Source organism: Mobula birostris, chromosome 15 (genome assembly GCF_030028105.1).
Source record: "Mobula birostris isolate sMobBir1 chromosome 15, sMobBir1.hap1, whole genome shotgun sequence".
Lineage (NCBI taxonomy): Eukaryota > Metazoa > Chordata > Chondrichthyes > Myliobatiformes > Myliobatidae > Mobula > Mobula birostris.
Genome location: NC_092384.1, coordinates 85,764,672 through 85,781,534, shown reverse-complemented (window position 1 = coordinate 85,781,534; position 16,863 = coordinate 85,764,672). Strand labels below are relative to the sequence as shown.

The 16,863-nt window shown below is 46.5% G+C and overlaps 2 protein-coding genes across 2 annotated transcripts in view; one reads left to right on the top strand and one right to left on the bottom strand.

Moving 5' to 3' along the window:
* Positions 1-1,946: 1,946 nt before the first annotated feature.
* Positions 1,947-16,863, bottom strand: part of LOC140210786 (vacuolar protein sorting-associated protein 4A) — a 134,408-nt gene continuing 119,491 nt past the window's right edge. The window contains exon 11 of the mRNA XM_072280071.1: positions 1,947-3,504. Within this exon, the coding sequence (XP_072136172.1) occupies positions 3,439-3,504 (66 nt within the window). The 3' untranslated portion in view covers positions 1,947-3,438. The remainder of the gene's footprint in view (positions 3,505-16,863) is intronic.
* Positions 14,618-15,760, top strand: pdf (peptide deformylase, mitochondrial). Its single transcript, XM_072279220.1, has 2 exons — positions 14,618-15,199; positions 15,377-15,760. The coding sequence occupies exons 1-2, from the start codon at positions 14,635-14,637 to the stop codon at positions 15,532-15,534; spliced, it is 723 nt and encodes a 240-aa protein (XP_072135321.1). The 5' UTR covers positions 14,618-14,634; the 3' UTR covers positions 15,535-15,760.

Sequence of the window (16,863 nt, the reverse complement as noted above, 5' to 3'; positions counted from 1 at the left end):
GCAGGTCTAGCAGTTAGGCCGCTTGCAGGGATAAGTGCCAGGAGGAAGATTAGTGGGGGGTGGGGGGAAGAGTTGAATGGCAAGAGAATCATGGAGGGAGTGATCCCTGTGGAAAGCATAGAGATGGGGGGCGGGGTAAAGATATGTTTGGTGCTCGGATTCCTTTGGAGATGGCGGTAGTTGCAGTAGATGCAGAAGCTCATGGGGTGGTAGGTATGGACAAGAGGAACGCTTTCACTTTTAAGGCAACAGGAAGATGTGATGAGTGCTGATGTTTAGGAAATGGAGGAGATGTGGGTGAGGACAGCATCAATGATGATCTTATGTCTTCTAAATGGAAATCTCTTTTAAATGACTTATTAAATAATATTACTGTAAAGTTTTGTGTTTCTAATAAATATCTTACGAACTTTAAAATGGTCTTTTTCTTTATAATTCTCAAAGCCCTTAACTCCCAGTGGAGTCATCAGGACGCCGACATGACGGCGTTTTTTAGTAGGCCTTCTTATTTTAACGAGGCAGAGTTGCTAGCTCGACACTCAACCCAGCACAGATGGAAAGCATGCAAGGAAGCCGGCTGGATTCCAACTCGGGAGCCTTTGCTCCAAAGTTCGGTGCTGTTGCCACTACGCCACCAGCCGGCTTTTCCTTTATTATTACTTACATATATCTGTTAGTCTCCTGAGACTATGGATTTGCGCCTTGGAAGGTTTCCAGGGCGCAGGCCTAGGCAAGGTTGTATGGAAGACTGGCAGTTGCCCATGTTGCAAGTCTCCCCTCTCCACACCACCGATGTTGTCCAAGGGAAGGGCATTAGGACCCATACAGCTTGGCACCGGTGTCGTCGCAGAGCAATGTGTGATTAAGTGCCTTGCTCAAGGACATAACACGTTCCCTCGGCTGAGGCTCGAACTCACGACCTTCAGATCACTAGATGAATGCCTTAACCACTTGGTCACGTGCCAACACTTACAGTGTATACACTTATGTACGGGGTCTTTCTTTTGTTACATTTAAAATGGCGACTTTGTTATGTTAATCTGGGGAATGCGGCTTTGTTGTGCTTTAACGCTGAGAGAGAGTTTGCGCTAGCAGTTTGTTTACTTTAAAATGAGATAACAGGGTTCTATTAGCCAATGGGTGGTTATGTATCGTTTTGTTTTCGGACGCCATGCTGTATGATATGACTGTGGACTGAGTTTTGGCGGGGAGTCGGAGGAGAGACGAGGAGGACCGCGTACGTGTGAAGAGGCTCCAGTCGATCACTCAGGGTGGTCCCGAGCTGTGAGTCGACGGAATTCGGGTGGTCGTCTGAAGTCGAATTGAGCTCCAACGTAGCGCACGAAGAACTTAGACTTGGATAAGTGTTGGCGCCTTTTTTTTCATTACTTTCCTCTCTGTATCAAATGTATATTAATGTCATAGAATTAGTAATATCTATAAAGTGTTTTTTTATAAAATTTACTGGGTGTGCTGGCTGATGATTGATATTTGTGATTGATTCGGGCAGCAACCGACCCTGTGGGGAGTGTTGAGGTGGGTGCTGGGCTGGATTTCCCCTAGACAGACACGAGCCAATATAACTGAACGTTACACTTACAATTACTTACAGTATATTCACAAGGTAATTGCATTGGAGAATTGGGTACATGTTTAAGTAAAAGAGTAGTATGTAAACTGGTTTCTGTGGCATATTACAAGTTCTGGTAATGTGGTGACTGACACCAGGCAGACAATTTCTTAAGAATATTGATAACAGCTGGGGCCACCCATCTTCTAAAGACACTACACAGAAGAAGGCAATGGCAAACCACTTCTGTATAAAAATTTGCCAAGAACAGTCATGGTCAAAGACCATAACTGTCCACGTCATAAAGGACGCACATAACAATGATGATTTGACATCAATTTTCATGAAAATACCAGAATTTATTATTAAGGATGTCTAAACAGAACACTTAAAATTAATAGGATTGGGCAAAGTCAAAATGAATTTATGGAAAGTAAAGGGTTAGGAAGCTGGATGCCACATGGATTGGTTTCCAGGTCCCAATGGTCGAAAATTAACATCAATGATTTGGATGAGGAGATCAATTACAATGGAACACGGAAAATTCAACCCAGGAACAGACCCTTCAGCCCACCACGTCTGGGCTGATACTGATGCTAACCTTTACTAATCCCACATCCCTGTGCCCGTTAATGCCCCTTAAACGGAATAGGGACAGAGGGTTAATGACGGGAGTGCGCGGGGCGGAGGATGGGTTAGTTTTGCATGTGTGCGGTTCCTGTTGGGGTAGCCCGGGTACGACTGAAATTGGGATCGTGGATCGGTCAACACACATCAAAGTTGCTGGTGAACGCAGCAGGCCAGGCAGCATCTCTAGGAAGAGGTGCAGTCGACGTTTCAGGCCGAGACCCTTCGTCAGGACTAACTGAAGGAAGAGTGAGTAAGGGATTTGAAAGTAGGAGGGGGAGGGGGAGATCCAAAATGATAGGAGAGGACAGGAGGGGGAGGGATGGAGCCAAGAGCTGGACAGGTGATAGGCAAAAGGGGATACGAGAGGATCATGGGACAGGAGGTCCGGGAAGAAAGACAAGGGGGGGGGGGAACCCAGAGGATGGGCAAGAGGTATATTCAGAGGGACAGAGGGAGTAAAAGGAGAGTGAGAGAAAGAATGTGTGCATAAAAGTAAGTAACAGATGGGGTACGAGGGGGAGGTGGGGCATTAGCAGAAGTTAGAGAAGTCGATGTTCATGCCGTCAGGTTGGAGGCTACCCAGACGGAATATAAGGCGTTGTTCCTCCAACCTGAGTGTGGCTTCACCTTTACAGTAGAGGGGGCCGTGGATAGACATGTCAGAATGGGAATGGGATGTGGAATTAAAATGTGTGGCCACTGGGAGATCCTGCTTTCTCTGGCGGACAGAGCGTAGATGTTCAGCAAAGTGGTCTCCCAGTCTGCGTTGGGTCTCGCCAATAAATAAAAGGCCACATCGGGAGCACCGGACACAGTATATCACCCCAGTCGACTCACAGGTGAAGTGTTGCCTCACCTGGAAGGACTGTTTGGGGCCCTGAATGACAAACCAACTTAAAAACTAACAAAACCACATAATTATAACATATAGTTACAACAGTGCAAAGCAATACCGTAATTTGATAAGAACAGACCATGGCACGGTAAAAGTCCCATCATCTCACGCAGACGGTAAACCTCCAGCGCCGCCAACTTGCCGATGCAGCATACTGGAAGCAGCCAACCACAGTCCGACTTCCAGTCCGTCCGAAAATTCCAAGCCTCCGACCAGCCCTCCGACACCAAGCACCGAGCACCATCTCTGCCGAGCGCCTCGACCCCGTCCCCGGCAACAGGCAATAGGCAAAGCCGACCTCAATCGCACAGTAGCAGCGGCAGCAAAGCGGGCATTTCACAAGTTACTCCAGGTGTTCCTCCATGCTTCTCAGGGCTGTCTCCATCAAATCCGGATTGTGCACGGCCTCCTAGTTAACACATAATCGATACTCATTCGGAATGGCCGCGCACCTTCTCCTCCCTCCCAGGAGTATTAGGATGCACATTGTATACATTTCTCTGATATAAAATGTACCTTTGAACCCTTGAACATCTTCTTTCTTAATGTCTATATGCTCACATTTTTCAGTCTGCTGTAAGTCAGTCCTAAAATTGCCAAGATCCTTTCCCGTAGTGAATACAGAACCTTCTCCATTTCCAGACACGCTTCTCCACTGTTGCATTTGATTGGTCCTATTCTCTCACGTCTTATCCTCTTGCTCTTCACATACTTGTAGAATGCCTTGGGGTTTCCCTTAATTCTGCTGGCTAAGGCCTTCTCATGGCCCTTTCTGGCTCTCCTAATATCATTCTTAAGCTCCTTCCTGCTAGCCTTATAATCCTCTAGATCTCTATCATTACCTAGTTTTTTGAACCTTTTATAAGCTCTTCTTTCCTTCTTGACTAGATTTACAACAGCCTTTGTAAACCACGGTCCTATACCCTACAATCCTTTCCCTGTCTCATTGGAACATAACTATGCAGAATGTCACGCAAATATCCCCTGATGTCTCTGGGAGCTGAACGTCCAAGGATACACGGTGTATCAGAAGGATAGGAAGGTAGGCAGAGGGGGAGGCGTGGCTTTATTGGTAAGAAATGATATTAAATCATTAGAAAGAGGTGATATAGGATCGGAAGGTGCAGGATCTTTATGGGTTGAGCTAAGGAATAGCAGGAGTAAAAGGACCCTGATGGCAGTTATTTATAGGCCTCCAAACAGCTGCAGGGATGTGGACTACAAATTACAACTGGAAATAGAAAAGGCTTGTCAGAAGGGCAGTGTTATGATAATTGTGGGGGATTTTAACATGCGAGTAGATTGGGAAAATCAGGTCAGCACTGGATCTCAAGAGAGAGAATTTGTAGAATGTCTGCGAGATGGCTTTTTAGAACAGCTTGTTGTTGAGCCCACTAGGGGATCGGCTGTACTGGATTGGGTATTGTGTAATGAACCGGAGGTGATTGGAGAGATTGAGGTGAAAGAACCCTCAGGAGGCAGTGATCATAACATGATTGAGTTCACTGTGAAATTAGAAAAAGAGAAGCCGAAATCTGATGTGTCGGTGTTTCAGTGGAGTAAAGGAAACTACAGTGGCATGAGAGAGGAACTGGCCAAAGTTGACTGGAAAGGGACACTGGCGGGAAGGACGGCAGAGCAGCAGTGGCTGGAGTTTATGCGAGAAGAGAGGAAGGTACAAGACAGATATATTCCAAAAACGAAGAAACTTTCGAGTGGAAGAAGGATGCAACCGTGGTTGACAAGAGAAGTCAAAGCCAAAGTTAAAGCTAAGGAGAGGGCATACAAGGAAGCAAAAATTAGTGGGAAGACAGAGGATTGGGAAGTCTTTAAAACCTTACAAAAGGAAAACAAGGTCATTAAGAGAGAAAAGATTAACTATGAAAGGAAACTAGCAAATAATATCAAAGAGGATACTGAAAGCTTTTTCAAGTATATTAAGAGTAAAAGACAGGTGAGAGTAGATATAGGACCGATAGAAAATGATGCTGGAGAAATTGTAATGGGAGTTGAGGAGATGGCAGAGGAACTGAACAAGTATTTTGCATCAGTCTTCACTGAGGAAGACAGCAGAATACCAAACATTCAAGGGTGGCAGGGAAGAGAAGTGTGCGCAGTCACAATTACGACAAAGAAAGTACTCAGGAAGCTGAATAGTCTAAAGGTAGATAAATCTCCTGGACCAGATGGAATGCACCCTCGTGTTCTGAAGTAGCTGTGTAGATTGCAGAGGCATTAGCGATGATCTTTCAAAAGTTGATAGATGCTGGCATGGTTCCGGAAGACTGGAAGATTGCAAATGTCATTCCGCTATTTAAGAAGGGGGCAAGGAAGCAAAAAGGAAATTATAGACCTGTTAGCTTGACATCGGTGGTTGGGAAGTTGTTGGAGTTGATTGTCAGGGATGAGGTTACAGAGTACCTGGAGGCATATGACAGGATAGGCAGAACTCAGCATGGATTCCTTAAAGGAAAATCCTGCCTGACAAACCTATTACAATTTTTTGAGGAAATTACCAGTAGGCTAGACAAGGGAGATGCAGTGGATGTTGTATATTTGGATTTTCAGAAGGCCTTTGACAAGGTGCCACACATGAGGCTACTTAACAAGATAAGAGCGCATGGAATTACGGGAGAGTTACATACGTGGATAGAGCGTTGGCTGATTGGCAGGAAACAGAGAGTGGGAATAAAGGGATCCTATTCTGGTTGGCTGCCGGTTACCAGTGGTGTTCCACAGGGATCAGTGTTGGGGCTGCTTCTTTTTACATTGTACATCAACGATTTGGATTATGGAATAGATGGCTTTGTGGCTAAGTTTGCTGACGATATGAAGATAGGTGGAGGGGCCGGTAGTGCTGAGGAAACGGAGAATCTGCAGAGAGACTTGGATAGATTGGAAGAATGGGCAGAGAAGTGGCAAATGAAGTACAATATTGGAAAGTGTATGGTTATGCACTTTGGCAGAAAAAATAAATGGGCAGACTATTATTTAAATGGGGAAAGAATTCAAAGTTCTGAGATGCAACGGGACTTGGGAGCCCTCGTACAGGATTCCCTTAAAGTTAACCTCCAGGTTGAGTTGGTAGTGAAGGTGGCGAATGCAATGTTAGCATTCATTTCTAGAGGAATAGAGTATAGGAGCAGGGATGTGATGTTGAGGCTCTATAAGGCGCTGGTGAGACCTCACTTGGAGTACTGTGGACAGTTTTGGTCTCCTTATTTAAGAAAGGATGTGCTGACGTTGGAGAGGGTACAGAGAAGATTCACTAGAATGATTCCGGGAATGAGAGGGTTAATATATGAGGAAAGTTTGTCCGCTCTTGGACTGTATTCCTTGGAGTTTAGAAGAATGAGGGGAGACCCCATAGAAACATTTCGAATGTTAAAAGGCATGGACAGAGTGGATGTGGCACAGTTGTTTCCCATGATGGGGGAGTCTAGTACGAGAGGGCATAACTTCAGGATTGAAGGGCGCCCTTTCAGAACAGAAATGCGAAAACATTTTTTTAGTCAGAGGGTGGTGAATCTATGGAATTTGTTGCCACGGTGTATTTAAGGCAGAGATTGATAGGTATCTGAGTCACCAGGGCATCAAAGGTTATGGTGAGAAGGCGGGGCAGTGGGACTAAATAGGAGAATGGATCAGCTCATGATAAAATGGCGGAGCAGACTCGATGGGCCGAATGGCCTACTTCTGCTCCTTTGTCTTATGGTCTTATGAACATTTGCCACATTTTTGCCATACATTTCCGAGAACATCTGCTCCCAATTTATGCTTCCAAGTTCCTGCCTGATAGCTTCATATTTCCCCTTACTCCAATTAAACCTTTTCCTGACTTGTCTACTCCTATCCCTCTCCAATCCCATGAACTCTGGCTGTTCACCTTCCGACTTCAGGACATCATGGACACAATCAGAAACATCCTGGACCCTGGCACTTGGGAGGCAAACTACCATCCATGTTTCTTTCCTGCGTCCACAGAATCACCTGTCTGACCCCCTGACGATAGAGTCCCCAATCACTGCTGCCATCCTCTTCCTTTCCCTCCCCTTCTGAGCCACAGGGCCAGACGCTGTGCCAGAGACGCCGCCACTGTTGTTTCCCCCAGGTAGGTTGTCCCCCCCAACTGTATTCAAACAGGTGTACCTATTAAGGAGGACAGCCATTGGGGTACTCTCTGGTATCTGACTCTTGCCCTTCCCTCTCCTGTTACCCACATGTCTGTCTCCCAAGGCCCCGGTGTGACTATTTGCCTATAGCGCCTCTCTATCACCTCCTCACTCTTCCTGACCAGACAAAGGTCATCAAGCTGCATGTCCAGTTCCCTAACCCGGTCCCTAAGGATCTGCAGCTCGACTCACCTGGCGCAGATGTGGCCGTCTAGGAGGCTGGGAGTCTCCCGGACATCCCACATCCGACACCCAGTACAGAACACCAGCTTCGCCGACAATCTTCCTATTCCTATTCTTCACAAGAAACTTACCTTGCTTCGACGCATTATCGCCATAGTTCTGTTGAGTCAAAGCCCTCCTACTCTGACTCCTTCTACGCTGCCCGCTCTATAAAGCTGTCTTTTTAAATTCATCCCGCCAGTCTAACTCGCTGATATCCACACGCTGACGCAGTCCTGTCTCAATCAAACCGCTGAAGAGAAAATAATCTTTTAAATTCTTCCCACTGGTCTAACTCGCTCACATGTACATGCTGTATTTTCTTTATCTGATTCACTCATTGATATTTGGGAATACCCACTACTTAGATCCAACACACTGAGCTATTTGCTTGCACTTAAGCAAGTCAGAGCATCCTCAATCCATGGAACTGTATATTGGTTTGGGATTGTACGTCTGTTCAATGTTTTATAATCAGCACACATTCCTATTTTCCCATTCTTTTTCCTCACCACCACTGTAGGTGACGCATTGGGACCCCTTTGACTCAGTGATAACTCTAGCTTCCTTAAGTTTCAGCAGGTGCTGTCTAACATCTTCAAACCCCGCTGGTGCTAACTGGCAAGACCTCTCTGGGAAAGGTATACCCTCTGTCTGATACTGTAGGGAATACTCTTGGAGCAACCAACATTAAACATGTCAGTAGAAAAAAGATTTTTGCATTCCAATATCTTATTAGCTAGTGTCTTTGTTCCATTTCTCTGGCACTGGTGAGTCATCAAAGTTGACTGACTTTGATGTCAACTTTTCCAATACAGGAGACTCTTTCTCTTTCCTTTTCTCCACTGGAAAACTAAAAACTGCTGCCACAGGAAAGAGAAGTGCAATCTGCACGCCACGTTTGAGGGTGACATCTTTTCCTGAGGTGTTCCTGACAATCTCTTTTGCAGCTGCAGAGTCTCCTTTCTGCCCCCTACTGAGTCCACTATAACTATCGCACTGCCTGACTTTACCCTACCTTGTTGACCCTCAGAGCTGGCCACAGTGCCACCAGTCTGGCAGCTGTTACCATGAGCTGATGGGTCATTTCCTCCCACCCACCCTTAACAGTATCCAAAGGGTTATGCTTGTTGCCAAGGGGATTGGCCCACAGGGGAACCCTGCACTAACTTGGTTGACAAGAGAAGTCAAAGCCAAAGTTAAAGCTAAGGAGAGGGCATACAAGGAAGCAAAAATTAGTGGGAAGACAGAGGATTGGGAAGTCTTTAAAACCTTACAAAAGGAAAACAAGGTCATTAAGAGAGAAAAGATTAACTATGAAAGGAAACTAGCAAATAATATCAAAGAGGATACTGAAAGCTTTTTCAAGTATATTAAGAGTAAAAGACAGGTGAGAGTAGATATAGGACCGATAGAAAATGATGCTGGAGAAATTGTAATGGGAGTTGAGGAGATGGCAGAGGAACTGAACAAGTATTTTGCATCAGTCTTCACTGAGGAAGACAGCAGAATACCAAACATTCAAGGGTGGCAGGGAAGAGAAGTGTGCGCAGTCACAATTACGACAAAGAAAGTACTCAGGAAGCTGAATAGTCTAAAGGTAGATAAATCTCCTGGACCAGATGGAATGCACCCTCGTGTTCTGAAGTAGCTGTGTAGATTGCAGAGGCATTAGCGATGATCTTTCAAAAGTTGATAGATGCTGGCATGGTTCCGGAAGACTGGAAGATTGCAAATGTCATTCCGCTATTTAAGAAGGGGGCAAGGAAGCAAAAAGGAAATTATAGACCTGTTAGCTTGACATCGGTGGTTGGGAAGTTGTTGGAGTTGATTGTCAGGGATGAGGTTACAGAGTACCTGGAGGCATATGACAGGATAGGCAGAACTCAGCATGGATTCCTTAAAGGAAAATCCTGCCTGACAAACCTATTACAATTTTTTGAGGAAATTACCAGTAGGCTAGACAAGGGAGATGCAGTGGATGTTGTATATTTGGATTTTCAGAAGGCCTTTGACAAGGTGCCACACATGAGGCTACTTAACAAGATAAGAGCGCATGGAATTACGGGAGAGTTACATACGTGGATAGAGCGTTGGCTGATTGGCAGGAAACAGAGAGTGGGAATAAAGGGATCCTATTCTGGTTGGCTGCCGGTTACCAGTGGTGTTCCACAGGGATCAGTGTTGGGGCTGCTTCTTTTTACATTGTACATCAACGATTTGGATTATGGAATAGATGGCTTTGTGGCTAAGTTTGCTGACGATATGAAGATAGGTGGAGGGGCCGGTAGTGCTGAGGAAACGGAGAATCTGCAGAGAGACTTGGATAGATTGGAAGAATGGGCAGAGAAGTGGCAAATGAAGTACAATATTGGAAAGTGTATGGTTATGCACTTTGGCAGAAAAAATAAATGGGCAGACTATTATTTAAATGGGGAAAGAATTCAAAGTTCTGAGATGCAACGGGACTTGGGAGCCCTCGTACAGGATTCCCTTAAAGTTAACCTCCAGGTTGAGTTGGTAGTGAAGGTGGCGAATGCAATGTTAGCATTCATTTCTAGAGGAATAGAGTATAGGAGCAGGGATGTGATGTTGAGGCTCTATAAGGCGCTGGTGAGACCTCACTTGGAGTACTGTGGACAGTTTTGGTCTCCTTATTTAAGAAAGGATGTGCTGACGTTGGAGAGGGTACAGAGAAGATTCACTAGAATGATTCCGGGAATGAGAGGGTTAATATATGAGGAAAGTTTGTCCGCTCTTGGACTGTATTCCTTGGAGTTTAGAAGAATGAGGGGAGACCCCATAGAAACATTTCGAATGTTAAAAGGCATGGACAGAGTGGATGTGGCACAGTTGTTTCCCATGATGGGGGAGTCTAGTACGAGAGGGCATAACTTCAGGATTGAAGGGCGCCCTTTCAGAACAGAAATGCGAAAACATTTTTTTAGTCAGAGGGTGGTGAATCTATGGAATTTGTTGCCACGGTGTATTTAAGGCAGAGATTGATAGGTATCTGAGTCACCAGGGCATCAAAGGTTATGGTGAGAAGGCGGGGCAGTGGGACTAAATAGGAGAATGGATCAGCTCATGATAAAATGGCGGAGCAGACTCGATGGGCCGAATGGCCTACTTCTGCTCCTTTGTCTTATGGTCTTATGAACATTTGCCACATTTTTGCCATACATTTCCGAGAACATCTGCTCCCAATTTATGCTTCCAAGTTCCTGCCTGATAGCTTCATATTTCCCCTTACTCCAATTAAACCTTTTCCTGACTTGTCTACTCCTATCCCTCTCCAATCCCATGAACTCTGGCTGTTCACCTTCCGACTTCAGGACATCATGGACACAATCAGAAACATCCTGGACCCTGGCACTTGGGAGGCAAACTACCATCCATGTTTCTTTCCTGCGTCCACAGAATCACCTGTCTGACCCCCTGACGATAGAGTCCCCAATCACTGCTGCCATCCTCTTCCTTTCCCTCCCCTTCTGAGCCACAGGGCCAGACGCTGTGCCAGAGACGCCGCCACTGTTGTTTCCCCCAGGTAGGTTGTCCCCCCCAACTGTATTCAAACAGGTGTACCTATTAAGGAGGACAGCCATTGGGGTACTCTCTGGTATCTGACTCTTGCCCTTCCCTCTCCTGTTACCCACATGTCTGTCTCCCAAGGCCCCGGTGTGACTATTTGCCTATAGCGCCTCTCTATCACCTCCTCACTCTTCCTGACCAGACAAAGGTCATCAAGCTGCATGTCCAGTTCCCTAACCCGGTCCCTAAGGATCTGCAGCTCGACTCACCTGGCGCAGATGTGGCCGTCTAGGAGGCTGGGAGTCTCCCGGACATCCCACATCCGACACCCAGTACAGAACACCAGCTTCGCCGACAATCTTCCTATTCCTATTCTTCACAAGAAACTTACCTTGCTTCGACGCATTATCGCCATAGTTCTGTTGAGTCAAAGCCCTCCTACTCTGACTCCTTCTACGCTGCCCGCTCTATAAAGCTGTCTTTTTAAATTCATCCCGCCAGTCTAACTCGCTGATATCCACACGCTGACGCAGTCCTGTCTCAATCAAACCGCTGAAGAGAAAATAATCTTTTAAATTCTTCCCACTGGTCTAACTCGCTCACATGTACATGCTGTATTTTCTTTATCTGATTCACTCATTGATATTTGGGAATACCCACTACTTAGATCCAACACACTGAGCTATTTGCTTGCACTTAAGCAAGTCAGAGCATCCTCAATCCATGGAACTGTATATTGGTTTGGGATTGTACGTCTGTTCAATGTTTTATAATCAGCACACATTCCTATTTTCCCATTCTTTTTCCTCACCACCACTGTAGGTGACGCATTGGGACCCCTTTGACTCAGTGATAACTCTAGCTTCCTTAAGTTTCAGCAGGTGCTGTCTAACATCTTCAAACCCCGCTGGTGCTAACTGGCAAGACCTCTCTGGGAAAGGTATACCCTCTGTCTGATACTGTAGGGAATACTCTTGGAGCAACCAACATTAAACATGTCAGTAGAAAAAAGATTTTTGCATTCCAATATCTTATTAGCTAGTGTCTTTGTTCCATTTCTCTGGCACTGGTGAGTCATCAAAGTTGACTGACTTTGATGTCAACTTTTCCAATACAGGAGACTCTTTCTCTTTCCTTTTCTCCACTGGAAAACTAAAAACTGCTGCCACAGGAAAGAGAAGTGCAATCTGCACGCCACGTTTGAGGGTGACATCTTTTCCTGAGGTGTTCCTGACAATCTCTTTTGCAGCTGCAGAGTCTCCTTTCTGCCCCCTACTGAGTCCACTATAACTATCGCACTGCCTGACTTTACCCTACCTTGTTGACCCTCAGAGCTGGCCACAGTGCCACCAGTCTGGCAGCTGTTACCATGAGCTGATGGGTCATTTCCTCCCACCCACCCTTAACAGTATCCAAAGGGTTATGCTTGTTGCCAAGGGGATTGGCCCACAGGGGAACCCTGCACTAACTTACTAAACCCCTTACCTCTCCTGATGTCACCCATCTACTTACTATCTGATGCCTGTACTCTGGATGTGACCACATCTTCAGAAGTTTTGTCTATAACATCTTCGGCCTCCTGAATGATCCTGAGTACCTCCAACTCCTTGACTCAGTCAGTCAGGTGCTGAGGTTGGGTGAACTTCCCACAGATGTAGTCATCAGGAATCCTGAATTCCCACATCTGTCAGGAAGAACATTCTATCCTGACTCCTCCATACCAAAACAAAAGGCTTGCCTCTTCTTAACTGTGCCTTCACCTGTTCACGCTAGAGCTTTCACACTCTGTCACTGGCACTCTCCGACAATGGCCGCTCTGCTTGAGTCTTTATTTGCAGCTGAGGTTAGGCTCTGACACTGACACTTTTCATGCCTGCGCACCCCTAAAAAACCAGCCTTGCCTGAATCTACTCCTTTTATCTCTTCCCTGACTTCCAAAGGGCTCTGATACTGACACACACTCCTCTTGCCTGAGCCAGAAAAAAAAACTCAGCCTCTCCTTGCTAGAAATCTCACCACACTCTGCCTCTGTATGTAAACCAATTACCCCATCCTCAGCACAATCACTCTGGTTCCCATCCCCCTGCTTTCCTTTGCTTACCTGCTCTGGATGTGTCCTCTCTCTACACCTCAGACTGTGGCTAGGCACTGCTAAAACATCATCTATAAAGCTGCCAATGACAACTATGGTTGGCAGAATTTCAGATAGTGATGTGGAAGCATACGGCAGCGAGATAGATCAGCTGGTTGAGTGGTATCGCAAAAAGTACTTTGCACACAATGTCAGTAAGACCAAGGAATTAATTGAGGACTTCAGGAAGGGGAAATCGGGGGAACACACATCAGTCCTCATCGAGGGATCAGCAGTGGAAAGGGTGAGCAGTTTCAAGTTTCTGGGTGTCAACATCTCTGAAGATCTATCCTGGGCCCAACATATTGTTGCAATTACAATGAAGGCATGACAGCCCCTACACTTTCAGTTAGAGTTGAGGAGAATTGGTATGTCACCAAAGACATGAGCAAATGCAGAGCATTCTAACTGGCTCCATCACCATTTGTATAGAGAGGCCACTGCACAGCATCGGAAAAAGCTGCAGAAAGTTGTAAACTTACCCAGCTCCATCATTGGTAGTAGCCTCCTCAGCCTCAAAGACACCTTCAAAAGGTGATGCCTTAAAAGACAGTATCCATCATTAAGGACCCCCAACACTCAGGACATACCCTCTTCTCATTGCTACCATCAGGGAGGTGGTACAGGAGCCTGAGACACACTCAATGTTTCAGGAACGATTTATTTGCCTCCACCATCAATTTTGTGAATGGACAATGAACCCATGAACATACTCTGTATTTTCTCCTCTTTTTGCACTAATTAATTTATTTTTATACCACATTATAATTTATAGTTTTAGTACTACACAAAACAACTAATTTCAGAACATTTTTCAGTGATACCAAAACCTGATCTGGTTTTATATGATCAGTCTGCAAGACAAGTTTTTCACCATATGTTGGTACATGTGACATCCACCAAGATGCAACACAGAGCGTCATAGGAAGTCATTCCTGCCTGTGGCCATCAAACTTTACAACTCCTCCCTTGGAGGGTCAGACACCCTGAGCCAATAGGACTTATTTCATAATTTACTGGCAAATTTACATATTACTATTTAATTATTTATGGTGCAACTGTAACGAAAACCAATTTCCCCCGGGATCAATAAAGTATGACTATGACTAATAACTCAGTACCAATCCAATAACCTAAGCAGTATCTCAAACGTCTTCCTCGCTACCCTGCTTACCAGTTTCAGGGAACCGTTCATTTGCAATCCTAAACTCCTCTGTTCTACTACAATGTCCGGGACCTTGCCAAATTCACACCTGAATTTGACTTTCCAAATTAAACGGAACATCCATCACTTACTCTCCCGCACCGACGGGATTTGCCTTCGCAGGATTTATGAATGGGTGGGGTTATTAATGAGCCCTCCCCTCCCCTCCCCTGCCCCCGCTTGTGGGTGGTGCTTTACGACCAATTGAACGAGCCCCAGCCCATTTCCAATCACTGGCTTCTAATTGGCCCGTACCAGTGACGCCACCGCTTGCCAGCCATGTTACGGTTCCGCGCGCTCTCCCGTTCCTTGTACTCATTGGGTGGAACGTTATGTCCAGTTGCGGAGCTGGTGCTCGGGTTCGGTTTCGGCCCCGGCCCAGCGCGGGGCTACAATGTGAAGCGGCGGACTTACTGGCAGGTGCTGCAGAGGTGGCTCCGCGGCCCGCCGACTCCGCCTTTCCGGCGGCCGTGCTTGGTCGGGGCGCCGGTGTTGCGCGCTGTGGCGGCGGCCGTGTCCCCGGAGCAGGTTCGCGGGCCCGAAGTTCAGCGACTGGTGGCGGCACTCGTGGCCGCGCTGCGCCGGGCTGACGCGGTGGGACTGAGCGCGCCGCAGCTCGGAGTCCCCCTTCGGGTGCTGGTGGTCGAGGTACCCGAGCGCATCGTACAGGACCAGCCGCCGCGTCTCTGCCTAGCCCGAGACATGAAGGCCGTCCCGCTCCGGGTCCTCATCAACCCGCAGCTCCGCGTCCTCGACTCACGGACCGTCCTGTTGCCCGAGGCCTGTCACAGCGTCCCCGGCTTCTCCGCCTGCGTGGCCCGGCACCGCGCCGTCGAGGTTACAGGTTGGAATGAGCGATTGTGAGCTGGACAGGGTGCGGGAGGAGGGATGGGATGGAAATTGGGCAGCAGTGGGGCGGTTTTAGTAAGGGAAGGGTGGTCGGTGGGGATGGGGCGAGCGCTGGGTGTGGGATGAAGGGGATGTGGGCTGATAGCCTGACTAACCAGCAGTCCATTACCAGGACTGGACGAGCACGGGGAGCCAGTGTGCTGGGAGGCGACAGGTTGGACGTCGCGGATTCTGCAGCATGAGGTGGACCATCTGAACGGGCAGCTCTTCATCGACAGGATGGACAGCAGAACCTTCCAGAACCTGCACTGGATGGAGGAGCTGGAGTGAGGTGGAGGGTGGGTCGTGGACCTTGTCATGGCAGAATCCTGATGGCACTCCAATGCACTATGGCCAATGGGAAATCAGTGCTATCAACTCATTAAATCTGCTAATACTGGGTCCTTTGGGTAATGGAAGCCCTTGTTGAATTAACAATTTAGTACCTAAAATCTGAGATGCATAATATACACACTTACAGGAATGTACATGGAAAAATAAAAACATTTTGACCTCATGGACAGATGATGCAGCCTTATGTTACAGAAAATGACGGTGCAATTTTCCACGAAAACTGTTTAGAAACATTTTTAAGAATACAGGTGACCCTGTGTTACCTCCGTAATGGAGGATTATCACTGAGAGCACCAATTTTGATTAACCAAAAACCTCATCATCCTCACTTGTTAATGGGTTAGGGTTAGCTGTACTTAGTGTGCAGTAGTTTTCCCAGTAACTATTGTTGACAACAGCTTTTCAGCCTGGCATGTTACTTGCCATTTATTAGCTCAAATGTTCTCAAAATTGTGTTGCATGTAGTCAATGTCATCAGCTGAGTTTATTAGAATGATAGACATCACAGAAACACCATCTTTGACCCATCATGTTCCTATAAGACATCAGTTCTTGGCCATCCTGATCTCATTTGCCAGCATCTGCTCTACAGTTGCCTTTGCCTTGGTGGTTTATGTGCTTGGTTAGAATGCACTGCCTGAGAGTGACGTAATGCTGTCAGAGTATCTCCTTCTTGGGCAGTGCATTCCAGGATCCAACCAGTCTCTGAAGAAAAAACCCCTAACATACCTTTTTTTTTACCCCATACCCTACACCTATGCCCTCAAGTTTAGATATCTCTGGTTGGGGATAGTCTCCAATTACCTACTCAGTCACTAACCCTCATCAGTTGTCACCCTCACTTTCATCAGCAACCTACCCCATCCACAGCCTCTGCTTCAAGAAAACCCAGCCTGACTGTCTCCTCAAAACTGAATCCTATGCCACATCGTAGTGAATCTCTTCACACCTTCAGTGCAATCAGAACCTTCCTGAAAGTATTCTATCTGTGCCCTAACAGGTGTTTTATAAATTTTCACTATTGTATACACTATTCACAGCCATGAAAACCTGGATCATGTGGTCCAGCAGCAGGGGTCACTGAATTTATTGAGAATGTGTAGAGGACACTCAGGTGTTAACTGAATTGGAAGATTTCAATTATGGGAGAGACTGAATAAGCTGTATTTGTTTTCCTTTGCCCAGTGGTAGGAGTTTGAAAAATAAGATGTTATTTGTAGGAGTGTTAGAGGCATGCTTTGTTTTGGAGTGTTTGATAGGAGGTGG

What these genes read in the sequence shown, in the direction of transcription:
- pdf (XM_072279220.1), top strand. Translation starts at nt 14,635, where the DNA reads ATGTTACGGTTCCGCGCGCTCTCCCGTTCCTTGTACTCATTGGGTGGA. An exon ending in CCGCGCCGTCGAGGTTACAG is followed by an intron (nt 15,200 to 15,376) that starts GTTGGAATGAGC and finishes GTCCATTACCAG; the next exon opens with GACTGGACGAGCACGGGGAG.